The sequence below is a fragment of the Lutjanus erythropterus genome, chromosome 17, assembly GCF_056507025.1.
Source record: "Lutjanus erythropterus isolate fLutEry1 chromosome 17, fLutEry1.hap2, whole genome shotgun sequence".
NCBI lineage: Eukaryota > Metazoa > Chordata > Actinopteri > Lutjaniformes > Lutjanidae > Lutjanus > Lutjanus erythropterus.
Genome location: NC_139333.1, coordinates 20,473,258 through 20,495,414, shown reverse-complemented (window position 1 = coordinate 20,495,414; position 22,157 = coordinate 20,473,258). Strand labels below are relative to the sequence as shown.

The following is a 22,157-nucleotide window of genomic DNA, read 5'->3' as shown; positions in this document are numbered from 1 at the left end:
TTTGCCCACATTCCAAACTTTAAGTAATAAAAGCCTCAAGTGACACTTTTAATATAAATTCTTCAACCTTTTCTGCTCCCATTTTCCTGTTCTTCAACAGACTTTCACCCCGTGAGAATTAAACGTGTCTGGATGTGCGCCAGGCTGCTCCCTCACTGTCATTTGTATTTGCATGGGATGTCTCTTTTCTTCCCCTTATCCTGTGCCTTCTTTCCGTTGACAGGAGCGACTGGGTGACCTCATATAAGGTCATGGTGAGCAATGACAGTCACACCTGGATAACACTGAAGAACGGCTCACGGGACTTGGTGAGTAACAGTCGTGACATTTAAAACTACGTAATATCTCCTCCTGACGTGTATCTGCAAAGCGGGAAATTATTATCACAGTGAAAAGCTTTTGAGCTCAAGCATTATTATTTGTTCATGTAAACTAGCTCAATACAGCGTCTTGTTTTTGTGTGCCTTATTGACTGGAACCAGATGAAAAAATTAATTCTTGCTTTAGAGCAATTATAGAGGAAGATTTAGATCTCTTCCTATTTCCAAGCTTAATGAGCTTAGCGGCAGTCGTAAATACTGATGATCCTCAAGCAGATGGGAACCTCATCCTGGCCCTTTTCTACTTCAGCACTTCATGTAATTGAATAGACAGAAAGCAAATACAGGAATGCCTTGACAACAAACTGAAGCAGCATCATTCATGCATTTGGCTGTAGAATAATAGCAACATTAATAATCCTGTTATCAATGAACATGCAGATCAGATTAAGATGATATTTTTGAGGGAAATCGTATCCCTGTTGCTCCCTGCTGTGGTTCACGTCGCGGATAATGAAATTTTGGTGTAACTGTACGCTCCCTCTGCTGCTGATGTCATCCATGTGGGAGATAATGCCCCGACAGTAATTTAGTCTCCACTACAAGCTTCCCGCTCACCCACTCACCCACCTTTCATGCCAAATGCCAAACTGTACTGTTTGCCTTTCAAAATGCCAAAAGGTGCAGAGAAGAACTATAACTGTGGGTGTTAAAATTTACAATAAACTCCCAGTGGTATCAAGGCTTAATGACATTCCACAGGTGCATTAATGTGTGTTTGTGTCAGCCAGATTATGTAAATCATGGAGACAAATTTCTATAATCTTTTTTTCCATTGTCCTGTGCATGTTCAACTGAATTTATTCCATTCTTAAAAGCTTCTTTAACATTTACCGTATGTCCTGTCCTTGATATTACATTTTCTCACACTTCTTAATTTCATCCCCTGAGAAACAGCCTTTGTCTGGTCTGAGCCTGAGACTAATTTGATCCCAAATGAAGACGAAAATGTCCTTTTTTTGTCTCACTGCATTGATCTTAAATTTGTCTTAAAAAAGTCAGCTCTCGAGATAACAGTGAGATCTAAAGAAAACGCTATAGTCTTAAACGATATCTTAAATTTATATCAGTGGTCTAATTTAAGTCTTGTTGATCCATACGGTCGTCATGGAGAAACCTCTGAGACACCTGTGAGCTCAACAAAAGATCTGCTTTCCTTTTATTTTGCTCTAAGGGGGGTTTAGGAGGAACAGATGAGCTTAAAATAAGGATCTCATTTATTTGTCATAAGACAAAGAAAAGACAAATGTAAGACACAATATTCCTTAATATTTTCCCAATGTTTCTCCTGGGAATGCCCATCGCCTTCTGCTGTGTTACATAGAACCTTATTTTAGAAAAAAAAATATGTATGGTAGTCAAGGACGAGAGACAAATTATTTCTGATTCAATTTGAATTTTTCATGAATTCAGGGGCGCCCCAAGCCTTTATGGGCTCTAAGCAGAATTTGATTAAGGGAGTCAAGAAACTTGCAGTTTGTTGCGATTGTAAAGTGTCATTTAATTTTGTGTGTGAAGATACTTAGTGAACTACTCTCGTGTCACCATGTAGAACAGGGGAAAAATTATTAAAAGAGGTGAAATTCACTACAAGTCTGGTCAAGTTGAGAGCCACACTAAAAGAGTTAGTCAGTTTTGTAAGAACTAGCATGCAGGACTGTCTCTAAAAGGCTCCGGTGAGTGTTAAAGAAGTGATATCACCTTTGCAACTTTTGCATTTGTAGTCTTTATAATCATGTATTTTCACAGTGTAGAGCCAAAATGAGACTTTGTGTGTCTGCAACTGTGCAAGGATCCACTTTGGTCCACGTGGTGTAAATTTCGTCATCAGAGGGTGCACATGTAGGATCTGTTTGGACAAAGGTCCCATGGTGGTCCATCGGAAAATGAGGGACTGAGGTTCACTTCATTAAAAAGTCCTGTTCTTTATTCACCGTCTGGTTTGAATGTGTTTGCCTCAGTAGATCTTCACTGGCAACAGGGAAAAGGAGATCCCGGTCCGGAACATCTTCCCAACACCGGTGGTCGCCCGATACATCCGAGTCAACCCTCGTTCATGGTTCAACAGCGGCAATATCTGCATGAGAGTGGAGATCCTTGGCTGTCCAATGCCAGGTGACGGGTTTGTATGGACAAAACAGACACATGAATAATTCCTGATACTGAAGGGTAGAAATATTAGAATGATACGCGTCATTTTCACAATGTGATTGTCATGACAAAAAATTGAAAAATCTGGATGAGGGGAAATGCTGCCCCCTTGTTGGCAAAATGACCAAAATGCACCTGGAGAGCTAACCTGAGAGTGCAGCGAGTGTAGAAGCAAATTGTTTATTTACGTAAATATGTTAGTCTAGTCTGCCTGACTCGTTGATCCTTTATCTGCTTAGATTCTGATTCTCACAGAATCGATGGCCCTGACCATGGCTCTGAAATATCAGTAAGCTAACACTGCTGTGTATTGATGAATCCATGGCGCTGTCCATGGTGCTGAAGTCTCAGACAGATTACTAATTCCTTTTTTTCTCAGATCGCTCTCCTATCAGTTTTGTCTTGAATTTATAATATTCTCTAAACTATACACTACATATACTCAAATCTGTATTATATTGTAGCCTATATACACTGTCGGGTAATGTCACCTTCATGATCGAAGCAACAAGTAGCAGCATGTACGGACAGGGAGGTGCTCCCATTGGACCATCCCCACCGTTAAAAATGAACAAAACACTGATTCATTGTGGTTTGGTTAGGTTTGGCTTAATATAACTTTTTCAAAGATAGGGGTCCTTCATTGTTGTGTTTGAAATAATAAATACTTGGTCATGGTTAGGGAAAGACTGTAGTCATGGTAAAGAAAAACAAAAGACAATTCTGACCGCTGGTAGGGTCAGGGTTAGAGAGATGTCCCGTCCAACTTGACAACCCCCTTCATTCAAACTTTATAGCTCTATAATAACATCAAACTATTTCCTTCCTCGCTCCAGATGGGTAAGAGATTACTAAGCCTTCAAAGTCGCAGATCTGGTACTTCCTGGATTTCAGTGTCTCCCTGGCTGGAAGCAAAAGGCTCCCACCAATGCAGTCCCAACACAGCTTTTTCTTTTAAGATGCGGGGCTTTTTGCAGTCTGGAAGTCTGGTCCAGACTTTCTTACCTTTCAATTCGATGTGAACCAAAATTACAAGTGTAAGACATTTCCTGGACCACAGTCTGGACAAAACAAAAAATAAAACAAACCAAAATGAGTCGTGGTTGCACATAAAAACCAACCAGAGCACTTACATAACAATATGAAAACAAAATTATAAACAATGTAACACAAAACATGAACCTTGGACCTGCACTTCAGGTGTGAAAAGTCACTCAGATTTCAATTTGTACAAGTGCTCAGCACTGGTTAAAGGAACAGTTCACCCTGAATACAAATCTGCCCCGCTTACCTCTACTGGTATGCAGCCAAGCAGATAGTTTTGATTTTATGTGCTGAGTCTTGGAGATGATTTTCAGTGGAACATTTTTATTGAAAAAATAGTCCCCGCGGAAACTTCTCACAGCAAGATTATTCACAGTAACTGGGGCATTGTTTCTGGAACGACAGGTTGCTGTTCAGTTATTTATGTGTAATTGCTGAGTGCCGGGAGCACAACAAATTGAATTAAATTTCGCTTCCTTTGTGTTGGGGTGGCGGCAGAAACCACAAAGGCAGGTATCTATAAACACTGGCACCAAATACCAAAACTTCCTGCATGGCTGAATACCAGAAAAAACATGTTTTTTTGTAATTTGGCTGAACTGAACCTAAACTAAGGAAAGAGAGCAGGGTTTTAGTCATAACACACCTGATGTGACTTATCATGCCTTTCCTCTAATGTCACTGCAAATAAAAGTAACTTATTCTTGTTCTATTCTTATTCCTTTTTTGTGTTTTTATTCCCAACAGATCCAAATAATTATTACCACAGACGCAATGAAGTCATAACAACAGATGACTTGGACTTCAGACACCACAGCTACAAAGAAATGAGGCAGGTGAGTCACAGCGAACAGAAAACAAAAGATATCGGCCCACTTAAAGAGGTGCAGCTCCTTCTTTCTTGTTCAGCAAAGTCACCAGAGCGATAAAACATCTTGTGCGACTGTGAGCCAACACAGGACAAGTTTGTGTCCTTTGCAAGAACAAAGTGTTGCAGCAGTAACAAATGAAGCGAGCGCTGCCAGCAACATGAAAATGCATTAAGCATCTCCTGGGTTGTGTCATTACTTATTCATATAGTTGTCATGAACAGTAGCCTGTTTGTACTGAGGAGGAAGACAGCTGTATTTGTCACTGCTTACACTGTGACCGAGTGGCTGTGAAGGCACAAGTGCTGTGAATCGTAATCGCCTGTAATGTAGCTACTCCGCTGTTCCAAACAGTTGACCACAGGTGTCCTAAACTGCTGTTATGACGCACAGTGAGACGTAGTACAATTACTGCTCTGAACGTATGGCTCATTGTAAAACAGCAGCTTTTTTTTTTCTGGTGTAACAGCCTGAAACTCCAGAATTATTAAGTAAATTAAAAGGGACTGTTTTTCTTTTCTTTCTTTCTACACCTTTGAGGCTAATGTGTGTCAGGCAGGGTGTCCGGCCTCGACAGACCTTCACAAAGGAGTGAAGGACTATTTTAAAACTCAGCTTCTAAAGCCTTTTCACTCTTGACATTTCTTTTCACCACGCAGGTACCTGGTAGCCTATCTCCCCCTCGTTCACAGCAGTTTAAATAGTGCTGTGTCAGAACCTCAAAGTGGAAATAGCCCATTGTGGCTTCTCAAATAAAGTACATGACCCATGAGAGGAGTGGAAAAAGATATTTCTTACACTGCTGAAAGATCCACTACACTCAAAAATGTGTTTTTTGTAAATTTATGTCCCCCTAAAATGTCTGACCTTGACTCTACTGACTGGTTTGTGCAAAGTTTTTGTTTCCCCAAAATTGAAGATTCAAACATTCCCCAGGCAAGATAGATTTGGTGCGTAACAAATTCGAAAGCCAGTTGCTGTCTAATACACAAAAGCCTCCTCCGTCTGAGTCTAGGACTGACTGAGGCACGTGGCTGAATCTGAATCTGATGTTTCTGCTGATGCTAACACTCATGCTAGCCGTCTTGATGTGCAGTGCTCTTTCACCAGTCAATATGGATGGGCAATACCAAAATTTTGCAGTTTGATACGATACAGATACTTTTTGCTACAATTTCAGCAAAACTGATACCAATACAGATATTTTGCTTACAAAATAAAAATGGGTTAATAGGTGTAAAAAATAGTCCTGTATTTAACAGAAATACGATGGCAAAATGATAATAAAATTAATAACAATCTTTTTGTTTTTGTTCAGCCTCCTTTAACTTAACCAACTAGGAAATTTCAGGGTATGTTTTTAAGTATTTGAAGAAGTTGCTCATGTTGCTGCTGTGTGGTACACAAGTATATATATAATGTTATTATCAATAGTTTTTTCAAAGAAATCAATACCAAGTGAGTAGCTTATGAGAACTGATGTATCAATCCCACAGGGCTGATCTGCAGCAGATCATCTGCCCATCCCTCCTGATCAAGAGATTTTTTTTTAAACTTTTTGTTTGAAATTCATGTTAAACAAAATATTAATCATAGCTGAGCATTTCTACATGCTTTAAAAAGTTTCTGGAAGGGAACTTTAAGGACTGTCCTTTCCTTAGATCACAAGTGATGAACTGTAGTGTCGTCACCCTGAGAATACTGATATTGTCAGAGCGTGGGCAGTTCAAAGACATTATAGGTGAAAACAAAGAACATTTTCTACATTCTTCAAAGAGGAGGATAACATATTACCTTGCCATTACCCTCGCAGATCCCGGCCAAGAAGCTTCTCTTTAATGACAACATTAGTCTAAGTAGAAGGTTATGAACAGATCAAAACACAGTCTGTCCCAGTCAGTTTTATTACTTTTCTATAAGGAAAATAAACACGTATATAAAAAGACTCTGCCTGTAAGACAGAATGCTTTACATTAATCCAGGTATATTTATCAAGGGAATGCTGCGCTTTATGAGACTGGGAGCAAGAACTTCACTGCAAACTTGTAAACTTTTGTTTAAAGAACAAAACCATGTGTGGTGTTTGTTTAATGATTTCATTTGGTTGATGCAACCCAGTCTTAATTAAAACCCCATCACCCCCGAAGGGTTAATGACCTGCAGCAGCTGGAAGAACATAGATTTCTGACATCAGTGCAATTGGTTTACTTAACAGCTTGTTAGTCCTTTTCCTGCTGCACTACTTGTGCTTCCACTCATGCCTGTATGGGTAAATGATAGTGTTGCTATTTTAATCAGCTCCTCCACAAGCCTGTCTTCATAATTACCTTGACTGGTTTTCACACGTTGCTCCTCTTCACTGGCTTGAGTGTTATTAAAATAAGATCAGCGACACAGCACTGGCGATATTGTTTTTGAAATTTTCAATAACATGGAGATTATTTTGTACTATTTTGAGGCTACAGGCACCCAGCATTTAAAGGGACAATTCACCCCAAAATGAAACAAAAACATATTTTTCGTTTTTTTCGTTTTGTTCCTACATGAGACTGCTCACTACAAATTCTGTGGGCCATGATCATGGAAAAAGACATTTCTTTTTTTCTGTATAATTTTTTGGTGCTTTGGCACACAAGTTAAGTGCTATCTTATTCCATTATATTCAAGAGAAGGCAGACGTCCCTGTGACTGATATCTTCAAAACTTGGAAACTCGCACCAAAACAATCTAGCTCATATGTCAAACTCAAGGACCGCAGGCCTGACACCTCAATTTTTTGTGGCCAGCGAGGGTTTGCAAAGACTAGAAATTTGTGCAATACAATGTCCTTGAATGCATCCCTATTTTGTTATCAATGCATTAAGGAACTCAGCCATTGGATGTTAGTATATGCTAGAAAGCATCATATAGTCATAAAGCCAAGTGGTTGTAGCTTATAGTTAATAGTTACAGTTTACCAAAATTATGTAATTTTTAAGTGAATATAAATTTTGGATTGAAGCCCAGCTCACAAGCTAGCTGCACTGAAACAACCCTTATTGATATTTGGACTCTCAGTTATTAATTATTAAAAGTAATAATAATTAAATGAAGAGACACATGCGTAATATGATAATAAGCAGACAGAGGACAAACATAATGCTGTTGTGGCCCAAGATGAAATTGAGTTTGACACCCTGGATCTAGATAGATAAATAACGCTACAGGTAAAAAATTTATTTTATGTACTGTCCCTTTAAAGTAGAAATACAAATCTTTAAACCCCTTAATAATTAAGTAGTTTTCTTTAACATTAAATATCCCTTATGAAGTGTGTAACAGTTTACGTTTTGAAAAAAAATGGTATTTATTATTTATATAATGTAAGTATTATGTGTAATTTAAATTAAGCTAATTTGCTTTTTCAAGTCAAGTCAAATTTTATTTATATAGCCAAAAATCACAAATCAGTAAATGTACTTTTTGTTATTTTCTACCTCTGCAAGCTTTTATGTTCATGCGCATTCTTCAGAAGATTAATTTCAGGTATTTTAGATCGAATTTTATATAATTTATCAAGAGCTGATGATTCATTAATTCCTTCTACAGCTTATGAAGGTGGTTAATGAAATGTGTCCCAACATCACCCGGATCTATAACATAGGAAAGAGCCACAGTGGCCTGAAGCTGTACGCCATTGAGATCTCTGATAACCCGGGAGAACATGAAGTTGGTGAGTATATTTAAGGCAACAGGGCGTGATTGCTCAGTTTAATGTAAAAATAACAACATCAGAGATGTCACACTGTGTTCCTCACGGTGTTATTGTACATGGAGTTGCAGTGATTGCATATTTAAAACCCTGACTCTCTTCCCCTCCCCATGTCTCCCTTGGCATGAACCTGTTCACCAGGTGAACCGGAGTTTCGTTACACAGCAGGTTCCCATGGCAACGAGGTGCTGGGACGAGAGCTACTCCTCCTGCTGATGCAGTTCATGTGTCTGGAGTATCTGTCGGGCAACCAGCGGATACGTCACCTGGTGGAGGAGACCAGAATCCATCTATTGCCATCTGTCAACCCCGATGGGTACGAGAAAGCCTTTGAAGTGGTAGGTCTGCAAGACGGCCATTAGTGACCTCATATCACACGCTGGCCTCTGGTGAACACAGCGCCATATCTGCCAGGCAGGTCTTCTCCTGATAGGAGTGCATGTGGTGCAGGTACATGCCAGAAAATTGGTTTGAATATATGCAATGAACAACATGTTTGTTATATGAGTGAACATAAGTGGTTATGGGCGGCATGTTTAACCACTAAACACATGTTGCTTTGTCTACAATCAGCTGCAGGCCTGATATTAAAGGCACTATATTAATGAAAACACATTTAGATAAAGAGAAGTAAGTGAGCCAAAAAGCAGATCTGAAAGTGTTTGGCTTCTGTGCAGTCAATGACATCATGTCATTTGGTGACCCGATGCGTGAGTGCAGTGAACATACTGTGATGCTCTGTTTCACAGAAGTTACAGCGCGTAACAACTCATTTCCATGTCAGCTCGTACTGAAATTTGCATGAATGAAAGTGCATGCACGGTAAAAGAGATGAACCTGTTCAACCCTATGTAGCCTATAAACGGGAAGCAGACAGCTCAAATCACATTATATCATGGCTGATGCAATGATTGAAGCTTCATTAAGCTATAATGTAAAAGGGTCACCCATTCAGACAACATGATCTGATGGGATGGTGTATAAATAGCATGCCAACTTTACAACTTGACATTTCACACATCTATGCATGTCTATGCATTATAAGCTTTTCATATGCAATTTAATGCCGCTTATGAGTTTTGGACGTGGTAACAATGGTCAGGTGACCTTTGTCATCATTGTAATCATTGTAGTCTCACATAGCCAGATCTCCACAGCAGTCAGCACTGGAGAAAGTTCTGGCTCCACACATGATCACCCCAGTCTGGCTTGTTTGTGTTTCTCTAAACCAGTGGTTCTCAAACTGTCGGGTGGACCCCAGTGATGGGGCATTGAGCTGCTGCAGGTGATTGAAACTAACTAATTCAAAATAAATAAATATCATAAATATGACTTTTTTAGAAAAAAAAAAAGAATTGACATCAATCAATCAACTTGCATGCTTTTTATTATTTAATTTCCCTTCTCTTTGATGTTAATTGATTTTGAAAAAAGTGGGGTATGTGGGATGTGAACTCTTTTCAGCTTTTAAGAGGGGCATGCAAGAAAAAGTTGGAGAACCACTACTCAAAGCAATCATAATCATCTCCAGCACATCACCCCAGCAAAATAGCGTCCGTTTTGTGGGCCGTCGGGAGGTGAGCTCTGGCTTTAAAATGTCTAAATCACTGCATAAGAAAAACTAACAGCTGCTAGCTTGTTGACGCTCTTACCGTTAGCAACCCAGGTGCTAATTTGTCATTTTCAGCATGAATATTCTAGTGCCATTTTGATGAGACCAAGGTGACTCAGAATACACAATGAACTCTGCATATCTACACAGTTGAGCAGCTTTTAGCCTCGTTTGGTTCATTGTTTTGGTTCTCCAGCTCTAGAGTTATGCAAATAAAACCCCAGCCATTTTTTTCTAGCAAAGGCGCTACCTAACCATCATGAAATGGCAAAGTGACAAGTAAATGATGGCTGTGTTGGATGAGCTAAAGTCTTGGATCTACTGTGTGCTGAATGTGTAATGTTTAACTGAAAGTTAGCCATAACAACTTGATTAGTTAATCATGAATCCAGGTTGTGTTTCTCTTGGTTCGCATTGGAGTGTTTTTTTGCCCATACTGATCCAAAATGACTTCATGCAGCTTCAAGTGTTTTTTGGACCCCCCTCCACCGTACAGCACGTCCACTTTGGTTGATCAGCCGGGCTTTGTGATCAGTAGGAGGTCAGCGGTGTTATGATTTGCTCAAACGTTACCCCTGGATGAGCTGTGATGACAAGAGGGCAAAGTCTGATAATAGAACTGCTGTCCTTTCTCTTTGACCTGACACGAATGCTGGCCTTCTTCAATGAAGAAGACAACTCCAGCCTTCCCGTCAAAACCATCTGAACCATGTTAGAGCGCCCCGTCTGCAATCATAGAACTGTTGTCGCCACTAATAACTGCCATTTTCTCTTAATTTCCTTCATATTGTGTTTCTTTTCCTTTTACCCAGGGTTCAGAGCTCAGTGGCTGGTCTCTGGGTCGGTGGAGCAATGACGGCATAGACATTCACCATAACTTCCCCGACCTCAACTCCATACTGTGGGAAGCTGAGGCCAAGAAGTGGATCCCTCGCAAAATGTTCAACCACCATGTGCCCATCCCAGAGTGGTACCAGACCAAAAATGCCTCGGTGAGACTGACTGATGTGTAAATTTCAACATCCTTATATAGAAAGGCATGTTTTTTTGTAATTAGGGCCACAGAAATGCCAAAAATCTCCAGGCTCCAAAATCTGAGCCAAAGCTCTCTTTAAAGGGATAATAGGGATTATTTGAAGTGGGTTTCTATGAGGTACTCATCAATGGTCGGTGTATTAACTTCAGTAGATGCCGGCTGACGCCTCCACTTTAAGCAGTGGAAAGACTCTAAATATAGCATACACTTAAACTGATATTGATGTTTATTGGGTGGACCCTTTTTTTAAGTGGCTAAAGTGTGTTTTGCTGCTGACCCTGTCCACAGCAGTATATTGTTTAGCTTCTGTGCTGGTACTCCTCCCTGCTTCTCCAAAGTGGGGGCGTGCCGACCCTGTGTGCTTTCTGGATGTGGTTATGTGCTCTTGTTTTTATATGTCATTGTCTATGCTTATGTGCTTTTGTATGTTGTTTTTTAATGTTTTTATATGCTATCAGCTTGCCAGGGACTACAGGTGAAAATCTACATGATGGACTTAAGTGATCATGTTAATTAGTGTTCATTGTCCCTTCTTTAATAAAATAATCTACTTTACTTAATACAGAGACTATGGATAAGTGCCTTACACAGCCCCACTTCAAAAAATCATAACTAGCCATTTAAGAAGCTGCTTTTATTATTCACAATATGAACAGCATCAAATTTGATCTTTTATGTGATTGCCATTTAGTTTCCAGTGACTTCACCTACAGGTGATAAATAGTGACTCTGTTTCCTTGTTCTGCACCTCCTCCGCTTTAACAAAAAAATCCCACAGTGAAGACCATCTTTCCCTTGAAAAGGGTAAACCAGCCACGTGGGCATGCCCGCGCTGTCTATTCTGGGAGAAGCGGATGCATTTGCTATTTGTGACGAAGAGGCTGTGAGCGCAAATATATCCAGCGATCTATTTAAAGCTCATCCTCACGAGTGTTTTGACGTTACTGGGAGCCGCGAGTGAGTCACACAGAGCCTCCAGAATAGCTGCTGCTGCAGCTGCAGAGCTGGGATCCCCATCTGTGCTCAGGAAGCTGTGAAAACTGTCCCTGCTCGCCTCGCTGACCGGCCCGACCGGGGCCAGTTTAATTATACGAGCCCAAACAGCAGGGGCAGTTTTATCAATGTCCTGATTGTAATATGCAAACACAAGCCACTGGATGCTTGATGCTGTGCTGCCTCTTGATGAAAATTTGCTCCCTTTTCAGAATAAATATTAGTGAAATTAGTTTATTGCATGGGAGTATGTGAACAGCCTTTTTTGTTAGCTTTATCACTCCCTCTCGAGAGCACATTCAGTGAAATTGTTTTCAGCATGAGGGAGTTAATTTAGCAACCACACAGTGCTGAGATGATTGCACAAATTACATTATCCTCGCCTCTCCTGTGTCCCCGCTGTAGGTTGCCGTGGAGACACGGGCTCTGATAGCATGGATGGAGAAGATGCCCTTTGTGCTGGGTGGTAACCTCCAGGGAGGGGAGCTGGTGGTGACCTTCCCTTATGACAAAACTCGCTCCCAAGGGGTGACCAGGGAGCCGACCCCCACCCCGGATGACCACGTCTTCCGCTGGCTGGCCTTCTCCTACGCGTCCACCCACCGCCTGATGACTGATGCCAACCAAAGGGTCTGCCACACAGAAGATTTCGCCAAGGACGACGGCACCATCAACGGCGCGTCCTGGCACACTGCGGCTGGCAGTTAGTGTCCACATCCGGGTGTTTTCTCCTTGATCCTAACTAATGCTGTGTTCTGCAGGATTTCTCTGCTCAGCTCTGAGCCTTTGAGCTGTTTAGCACCCATGAGCACATCTGCATATTCAGCACTGAAGCCCTTTGGCTGTTTCAGTGCTGCTAGGTTGTAGCTCAAAGCGTCACGTAAAAACTCAAAAGCAGACAAACAAAGATAGGCAAAATTGAGAGCGATTCAAATTCATTTCGCTCTTAATTATCACCACAAACTCCAGCCAATAAATAAGTAGACAGAATTCTGACCTAAGCTGATGCTGCTGGCCGACAGATATGTCTCTCTTTCTTGGCAGGTATGAATGATTTCAGCTACTTGCACACCAACTGCTTTGAGTTGTCGATGTATGTGGGTTGCGACAAATTCCCTCATGAGAGCGAGCTGCCTGAAGAGTGGGAGAACAATCGCGAGTCTCTTCTTGTCTTCATGGAGCAGGTACAGAGGCAAAGCAGCCCCCGCAACTCACGCATATACACAAGATAAATAATGTTTGCACGCAAACAAGACACACAAAAACATATTTTTTAATTATTATTTTAGGAATATGATAGTCTATACTTGACTTTAATTTGTTCTTGTTTTTCTCACAACAATATTTACTGAAAGAATTGCATCAGTAACACAAGAGCTGATCATCACACACGCTATACAACAAAACAAATTTTAACACCTAAATCGATATTATGGTAAACTTAGTACTGTAAAACCCAATGGGAAACTAAATTTAATCACCAGTTCCTCTGAGGGAAACAGCACACAAACGTTGGCCTGTCAGAAAGCTCAAAGGCCAGGCCAGCCTGAAACCTCACAAAGAGGAAAACTTATGTTGCATCATGTACTTGTAAACTCAAATATTTATCCTCACTCTACAGACAGTTTGTGAAAATCAATGGTAATCTCAAGCATGATACATAAGTTGTGACATTTTACTTCAACACATGATGAATAATTGGAAAAAAAATGTACCCACATAAAAATAAATATGTCTACATTTTTTTTCTGCAACTCTTGATTAACAACAAATCCTGGCCAATAACCTCAGAGATTTTCATTTCAGTAAATGTTGATTAAGTCACTATTGCCAAATGAGATAACACAATGGTGAATGAGCCTGTGACCCACTGGTGAAAGCAGGTAAATGTTGCATTATTTATATATTTGCGGCTGTCTGTGGAAACATTCCTGGAAACAATTCTGTATTAAGTTACAGCTAAAGTAATCTCTATAAACAAATATCTGCACATGAATGCAGACCGCTAAATCATTATCAGACAATAGCTGATAGGTTCCAAAATTGCTGCTAATGCAAACCAAATTATTTCCTGATGCTTGCAGCCTCACTTGACTCAAAAGAGTTTAACTGGCAAAACAAGAGATGACTTTTATTTTGAAGTAGTGACAGGAGATCCACTGTATTTGTCAGTGAGATTAGAATTTACCGCTTTCATTTATCAAAAAGTTGTCTACAAAACAATACAAGGGTTGTTTTCGATATCTGTTGACAGCAGATCAGTTTGAAATGTTGCAGGGAGTAATGGAACAAGAAGGAGCAGCCACAGTGAGATAAAGAGCTGCAGGCAACAGGCTGCACACCTCGAACCTCTCAACGAGTTCCTTTTACTTTTGACGGCTCAGATCACGGTTGCTCAGAGAATAATGGAAAAAGGCCTGACTTCTTTATTAAAATAACAAAAGTTTGTTTTGCTGACTCCAAAATTCTGTGACCTGTAGCATTAAACCACATTTACTGTTACCACCACTGACCGCAAATCAACCAGGACTGAAATCTTTGAAATTGCCTCTTTAAATTGCTGATCAGTGCAGAGGGGACTGTAAAAGTTAGTGAGGGTTTCAAAGGTTTTGTCCTACAAATTCAGACAAAATAACTCTGAAATGTGACAAGCTTGTCAGCCTGCTATGTTGCATTCTCTCTGGTGATGTGGGCTTCAGAGGACCCGGCCCCATGTTGGGACACAGCTGGTATTTAAATATTTAGGCTGGATGAAGAGAAAAATATGAATTGATGCTTAACTGTTAAATTAAAGAGCACAAATTATACATCACATCATCACATTATGCAATATACAACGTGTTAAATTATAAAGTAGATGTCGATGTGGTAAATTTGGGGCAGGATTCACACATGTTTGCATGGTTCATGCTTTTCACATGCAGGTGCATCGTGGGATCAAAGGCGTGGTGAAGGACGTGCAAGGTCGTGGAATAGCTAATGCAATCATCTCTGTGGAGGGAATCAGCCATGATGTCCGCACAGGTACAATATTGCATTTCACCTGATGCTGGTGTATGTTGGTGTGGAAAGTTGAATTGCCTCACCAATTATAACTGCGCATCCGCATCAGTTCAGGGCTTAAATCCTGGTCACTTCTACATGATCTGCTTCTTTATTATTTCCCTATATTGAAGGTGGTAAGGATAGTGGTGGGTGTGGTTCTGAAACACAATGTGAAGGGCATATGCAGTGCCACCACAGCTGTCAGATCCAACTAGTGAAGATTTGAAGTTTTGAATTAAGTGTTTTGTACTGCTGATTAGATCACCCCCAGTAATCCCAAAAAGTAGCCCCTATCATGCGCAGCTTTTCAGGTTTATAACAAACCAAGTTCATGAAAATCGGATCAGAATTAAGTGAATTACAGCTGATTTTGTTGGGAAGTCTGCATCTCTCATTTGTTTACTACTGGACCTTGAATTCTTTAATATGGCGACCATAGTGATGTATACCAGAGATGGTGGCAAAGCTAACAAAACAGGGACTTTTCATTTCATACTGTGCCTAAGTTTAGTGGAACATATTGGATAATTAATCTGCAGATGGTGCGGTTTAAGATGAAACCAAACATTTCATTGGATGTCTTTTTGAACCACAACAAAAGCCAAAATGTGGCCTGTGACAGACCAGGTAAGACTTATTTTTAGCCTGGCAGTTGTTGATGACTTGCAGCACCTACTGGCCGGTTAAGAGGAATCAACAGGAGTCGACATAAGGCATAAAACAGAAGTCAAGTTAGGTTTTTCAAAAATTCAAAAATCCCTGCAACCACGAGAGGTCCTTGAGCATAAATGTGCAAAGGAGCTCACAGCAGCTCCACCCCCTTTGGCTATACACATACACAACCTGTTGACACCTGGTGTAGATAATAGCAGCAAATACTAATAGGCTTGTACACATATTATGGAGGATATTTATCCATTTGTTGCTAAAGGATTAATGATAATTACAGCTGCACCATCTGGCATCGTCTTTGCTGGACATGACTGGATGAACAATAAAACAATCAATCAGAGCCACAGAACAGTCACACCTTCTCAATAAATGGTCTTTTTACCCTTACTTGACCTATTTATGGTTCACATGGGCAAGCACACAAAATCAAACAAACACACTCTCTTCAAACATTTGTTCAGTGTCTGTTTGTCATTGTCTGTTTTTGCTGCATGTGGATATTTTTCCCCTCTTCATCTGTGAAAATCTTTGTGAGTAAGCTCAGATTTTGCAATGAAAGCAGCAGAGGCTTTCCCCTCACTGACTCGACTGTCTCAGCAGTGAGTCACTCTTACAGTAAGTTAGTATTCCAGTGCAAGACAGAATAAAAGTCATAAACGAAAGCAGCTGATGTTTGTTAGCAGGGCTGCAGGTTGGAGCCCGACTCAATTCACAGTCAGGCAGTGTCGAGGCCCTCTGCTCTGAATTTTACTATCGATTGTTCTCCCTTGAGGCAATCTGTGCTGATGCCTAAAAAATGCAGCCTTCAAAGCCAAAGTAGTTTTGTACTTAGAGCGTGAAATCGAATGTCCAAAAGGACATTAACCATTATTATTTCTGGAACTAAGTATAAGTCACCGCTTCCTCTTAGAATCCTTGCTATTCTCAGCTGCAGTCAAGAAAGATTTTCGGGTATTTATACTGAAAATTGTACCTTTTGAGCTGCTTTGAATTTGCTTTGGAGCTGCATTCAGAAGCAGACATTTGCAAAGCAGTGGTTCTTCCATCAGGATAAATGAAGTGTAGTCACTGAGAAGACACAGCAGACAGCCTGGAAGGAGAATTCATTAGCTCATTAGCATTTTATATTGAAGCATCTCAGGAAACAATTAGATTCCCTCCTGCCAGCTGAATGTGAGTAATGCGAGCGCAGATGTCCACGTGTAACTGCTCTGATCAACTGTAGATCAGCAGCAGACGCAGACCTGCTGTCATATTTCATTTGTCTCTGTGTTCGCTCAGACGTGTCAGGTGGGCGGACGGGCGGAAGGAAGAAACGTAGCCATTTTTGAGTCAAAGGCTGAAGACACGAACACAAGTGCATTCGTGTTCTCAGGTCACATAAAGGCAATGCTCAGCCAACATGACAAAGCAGAGCTATTTTTAAAAATCTAAATAGGAATATAGAACACCTCCTTTTTTTGAAAGTAGAACACAAAGAACTCTAACTTTTATTTTAGGCTTTAGATAAAGGCTTTTGTGATGCTTGCAGCTTACTCTACTGTTAAAATTCAGCTTTCTAGGACAGGATTTGCATATTGCTGTTGTTGCAAAAATAATGCGTGACTGTTACGCTTCGTTTAATTTAACATATGTAATGTTTAAATAGGTAAAACCCTTGAGAATACAACATTTGTTATGGTATGATAAAACATTATGAGAGACCCTCTCACACATGCACTGCAACCCTGAACTACCCGGAGGAGCTGTATGTGAGAATGCAAATGTCATAATCAGTTGAGGATATTAAAAAAAGACTTTATCCGGCCAACTTCCTGGTACAAAGTAGCTGTGAGCCCACAATGAGCAAGATGGTGTGTTGATAATGCTCCTGCATGCTCTACCAAGGTGCCACACCTTGTCTAAACCATACAGAGTATTTCTAACATACAAGAAAACATCTGATACGGATGATCTCCTGTTGTGTGTTGCATGTGTGAAAGGTCAACTCTGCATAATGTCTGGTCCGGATTCTCAGACACTGTCCAGTGTTCATATGTGAAAATGGCTATGGCAACAAAGTGAAAAAGTTATATTGAAATGTCATAATTTAGTATTTATTCTATTAAACCTCACCAGGCTTTTGTCTTTTTAATTTTGCAGATTTCCTGCCACCAAACTGAATCAAGGGAAACTGAATTAGTTAAATTAGCTGAAGCTGTGCTTGGAGCTGATTTGTTTTGTCTTGATGGACATCAATGGTGAACTGAAACTTTGATTTGACGCATAGTTAAAGTCGATATAAAACAGGATTTCTAGAGTATATAGCATCCATATGGTGACCAAGTCAAACAGGACTGGCAGACGAGCTTTATGTTAGGAGGAATTTGATTTGAACTTTGAAAAGTGGTTATATCTGTGCCACTAAAAGTTAAAGATCATGATGATATTATTGGTTGAAATCGGTTAGCTGAAACCAACGTAAGCACACGTCGTATTTTGTTTTACAGGAAGAAATGACGATGATTGGATTTTGATATGAGAATGCAAAGAAACTGATATTCTGGTTTATATTAAACTGGTCCACAGTATGACTAGGGATGTCATGCCAAAGGGTTAAAAAGGCATTTTTCATTTCATCATGACTTTTTAAACTGTGATAGCTGTGGATTAGGGTTTGTAGGTTAAAACATGGAGCTTTTTTATTTAAACCAGCCCTCCTTTTTTCTTTCTCTCCTTTTTTTTTTACCTCCATGATTTATCAGAAACCTTTTGCACTGCTGTAGATATCTATTAGGCTACTGGCATTAAACCTGCAACTTATATCTGATAAAAATATTACTTTCTGCTTTTTATTGTTTTTTGGAGTTCAGTGTGGCAAACTGGAGAGGTTAGATTGAGCATGCATCACCCCAAAACACTGAAACCACAAACATAAGTGCAAAAAAAACGTTCTTTTTGTGTTTTTTCAGCTGCTGATGGTGATTATTGGCGCTTATTGAACCCTGGGGAGTACAGAGTAACAGCCAGGGCCGAGGGCTACAGCCTCGTCAGCAAGAAGTGCGAGGTGGGCTACGACATGGGCGCCACCAGGTGCGACTTTGTCATCGGCCGCACCAACCTCTCACGAATCAAAGAAATAATGGAAAAATTCAACAAGCAGCCCATCAGATTGCCCGTCAGGCAGCTCCAAGCTCGCAGGTCCAGAGAGAGACGTCTGGGAACATAATGATTGTACGAGGAAGAGCGAGGAAGAATTAAAAACAAACATCTGCTCTGATCAGACTGGGGTGAACTCCAAGCCTGGGTTTGGACCTCTGTCAGATTCCTCCAGAGTGCTGTCAGTGGAATTAGTGTTTGAAGATTGAAAATGTGGATTAATTTAAACGGGGTGCTTTATTTGGTTTTTGTTTTGTTTGGTTTTGTTTCATCCCCAGGCATAAGCTCTCTCTGTGTTCACTGTTGTCATCTCATCTTTTCTTCATATCCAGTGTAAACGTTGGAGTACTTCATTCTGTCAAAGGCTACGTTTCTGTTTATGACCCCTCTTTTTCAACTTATAATGTACCATCAACCATACCGATTTTACAGATATCAGAATATAATCACATTAAAAGTTATTTTTTTACATAAAAGAAAATTGAAATATAAGTTACAGATGAGGAAACATCTATTTTTAACCACTGTGAGGAATGGCCATGACTGCCACTATGTACATACTTATTAAATTATGTAACACAGTTATGTAAACCATTACAAAAGCTTAATTACCTGCACTTGTACAATTTTCAGTCCTTTAAAAATTACTTGTGGACTCAGTGACCTGTTGTGTGTCATTGATTTGTTTTTTTTATACACTTTGCTTTTTATTAAATAAAGAATATGTTTGCACAAATTGAATTTGTTTAATTGCTTAAGAGGAAGCATGTGGATTTTATTCAACTTAAGCACTCTGAAAATCAATCAAACAAGCTTTATTTGTATCACACCTTTCAAGTTAATCAGGTTTTCCTGAAATGAACCATGTAATTTGGTGATAATTAAGGAGAAAACAGTTTTTAGTTTGTGCAACTGTAATTAATTAAATATAGAAATTTGCAGGTTCAAACCCCTTAGGGCTCTACAGAATGAAACAACTCATCCAGCCAAAATTAAAGCCTCGAGCAGCAACGAGCAAGTTTAATTATTTAGTTTTATGATGATTGGACAAAGGCTTAATGAATTATGGCAATTTTCCTGCTAACTCCACCCTTTATGAAGGTAAGTTACACCCTCAAAGTTCTACCATTGCCCCCCTGGGACCTCCTCCATTGAACTGTAATGAAACTAAATATCCAGGAGATAGTGCAGGATGTCTTCTGTGAGTTTAATCAGGATTGCTTAAAGACATCTTTAGTTATGAGCAAATGTGACAGACCACGCCCACTTTCCAATCAATATGGCCTATAGATTTTGGTTGTCCCCCACAGCACGCACACAAAATTTTCAGATGCACGTTTCTGGTATTTGTGGCGCCCCCTATGGTTGGAACTCAAAATCCCTTGGTAGACCTACTCCCAATCATGACCTGAGCATATGCACCAAGTTTCATGATGATTGGACAAATGGTTACTAAGTTATGGCCAATTTCAAGATAAGCTACTTTGATTTATGGCGGCCATGTTTTTTGACCGATCTTTCTCATTTGTTATAGAAATGTGTATCTCAGTCCCCTGATGCTTCAAACCCAATTTAGTGTTGATGAAGTAAAAAGTAGATTTCACTGTTTTTCAGTTTTGCCAATTAGCAAAAGAATCTATCATGGTGGACCTTTATGGTGCAGGAGGCTTTTCTGCAGGGCACGTTGAGCTGGACTTGTGTGTCAAGTCAGTCGGACTCACAGTGTGAGAGGTGCGGCCTTTCCAAAATACTATTTTTGGGTGTTAATTATAGTTATAACCCTAATTACAGCGGATAGGGCTCATATTTCTTGGGAAACACATGCATATAATTTCCAGTTATTGGGCCAAGTTTCATGTTTCTAGCTCATTACAGCTTACGACAATTTGAGCCCTTTGCCCAAGAACCCTAATTAATTGGGAGACCCAGAAAGTCTTTTAAACTGTGGACAGGCTGTCAGCTGAACATGGAAAAATGTGAAATCCCTAAATGTCAGAATTGTTCATGTTTATCTACAGGCAAACAGTTAAAAATTTATGAAGAATAAAGTTTTCAAAGATAAGTAAACAATAGTTAACTGATGCACAAAAATGCATTTAACACATTGTAACATATAGGAAGGATCAGGAATTGAGGCAAGTCTATAAACTGATAAATAAAATCAAAGCATTTGCTATAAAGAGATGTTGTTAGTTATTTCTAGGATAAATATTAAAATTAACTTCAATTTTACATTCCATCCTGCTTGATTGAACGTCCCTAATGGGAAATAAACTCCATTTCAGTCCCATAACTTGGTTGTAATCATTGTGGTTAATTTTAAGCATCATCTCATTCGATTTCCGCAGCAGCGCGATCACATCTTCTTGTGAGTGCCGAGGAGGAAAGGCTCTAATTATCAGAGCTCTGCCGGGGCTTTTACAGATCACTGGTTTCTTCTGACAACAGCACCAGCCTTCCTCCTCTCTGGCCAACATGCAATTAGAGGAAGACCTCAACCTCTTATCTCCTCCTCCAAAGGTTATTGAACAGAGGCTCTCACACCTGTCATCATCTCAGAGCACTGCAGAGCATAAAGCATATCAGAGCTTGTTAATATTACCCTGCTTTCTGTAGTTCTATACCACAGTCAGTGGCTTTGAATGTGAAACAGAGGGAAAGTATGTAGTAGTATGTAGTTTTCATCCCATAAATACAAAGGGCAGGACATCATCAAGAATAGCCTACAATGTTTAGATAGATTTAGATCTCACAGACAGCCACTGGCCTCAGTCCCTTAATATAAACTAAAATAAATCTTTATTTCTTGGTATCACAGTTACTCTCATGATATGTTTCCATTTCATACATACATATTTCAGTCCTGTATACACTGACAAACTACCAAGTTATGTGAGGCCCAATGAGAGAACTGTTGCATGTCTGTAAAATGACCGTAATACTGTGGCCAGTAGATGCAAAAATGGAGAGCTGCGGACACCAGGGATACGTAGAGATCTGCATCTACAGCATCGACGTAGTGGCCGTGCCGACAAGTCCACAGCCAAGTCCAAGCAGTCACGTCAAATTGGTGGTACAGTGCGTACATATCTGCTCAGAGCCTACACGAGCAGAATCTGCTAAAGAAATTATGTCATGCGGACCCTTGCCCTCTCACAGATGTGAAAAGTAGAATCCGGGCTTTATGTTCAGACGCTTAGTGCTATTTGTGTAAGTGCACCTATGACACGTGGGTGCATGCACACACACCTATATTATGGTTCATTTCAGGTCATTCAACCACTCTCACTCTCACTCTCTGTTACATCTGCAAGTCTGCAGCACAGTTTTCTCATAAAAAAGAAAACTGGAAAAAGACGCTTCTCACCACAAAAACTGGATTCAGTCTTCAAGTTTGTAAAAAAAAAACTGATCATGCAAACTGTGAATATTATATGTCTTCACTTGGAAAAAAAAAATACATATT

General features: G+C 40.0%; 1 protein-coding gene across 1 annotated transcript in view; it reads left to right on the top strand.

Annotated features, from left to right (window-relative positions):
- The window catches only part of cpxm2 (carboxypeptidase X (M14 family), member 2), a 45,448-nt gene extending 26,021 nt beyond the window's left edge, over positions 1–19,427 (top strand). The window contains exons 5-14 of the mRNA XM_084740938.1: positions 224–308; positions 2,345–2,495; positions 4,323–4,411; positions 8,033–8,156; positions 8,337–8,533; positions 10,620–10,799; positions 12,242–12,539; positions 12,881–13,020; positions 14,761–14,860; positions 18,505–19,427. Coding sequence (XP_084597064.1) covers positions 224–308; positions 2,345–2,495; positions 4,323–4,411; positions 8,033–8,156; positions 8,337–8,533; positions 10,620–10,799; positions 12,242–12,539; positions 12,881–13,020; positions 14,761–14,860; positions 18,505–18,761 — 1,621 coding nt within the window. The 3' untranslated portion in view covers positions 18,762–19,427. The remainder of the gene's footprint in view (positions 1–223; positions 309–2,344; positions 2,496–4,322; positions 4,412–8,032; positions 8,157–8,336; positions 8,534–10,619; positions 10,800–12,241; positions 12,540–12,880; positions 13,021–14,760; positions 14,861–18,504) is intronic.
- The last annotated feature ends 2,730 nt before the right edge of the window (positions 19,428–22,157 follow it).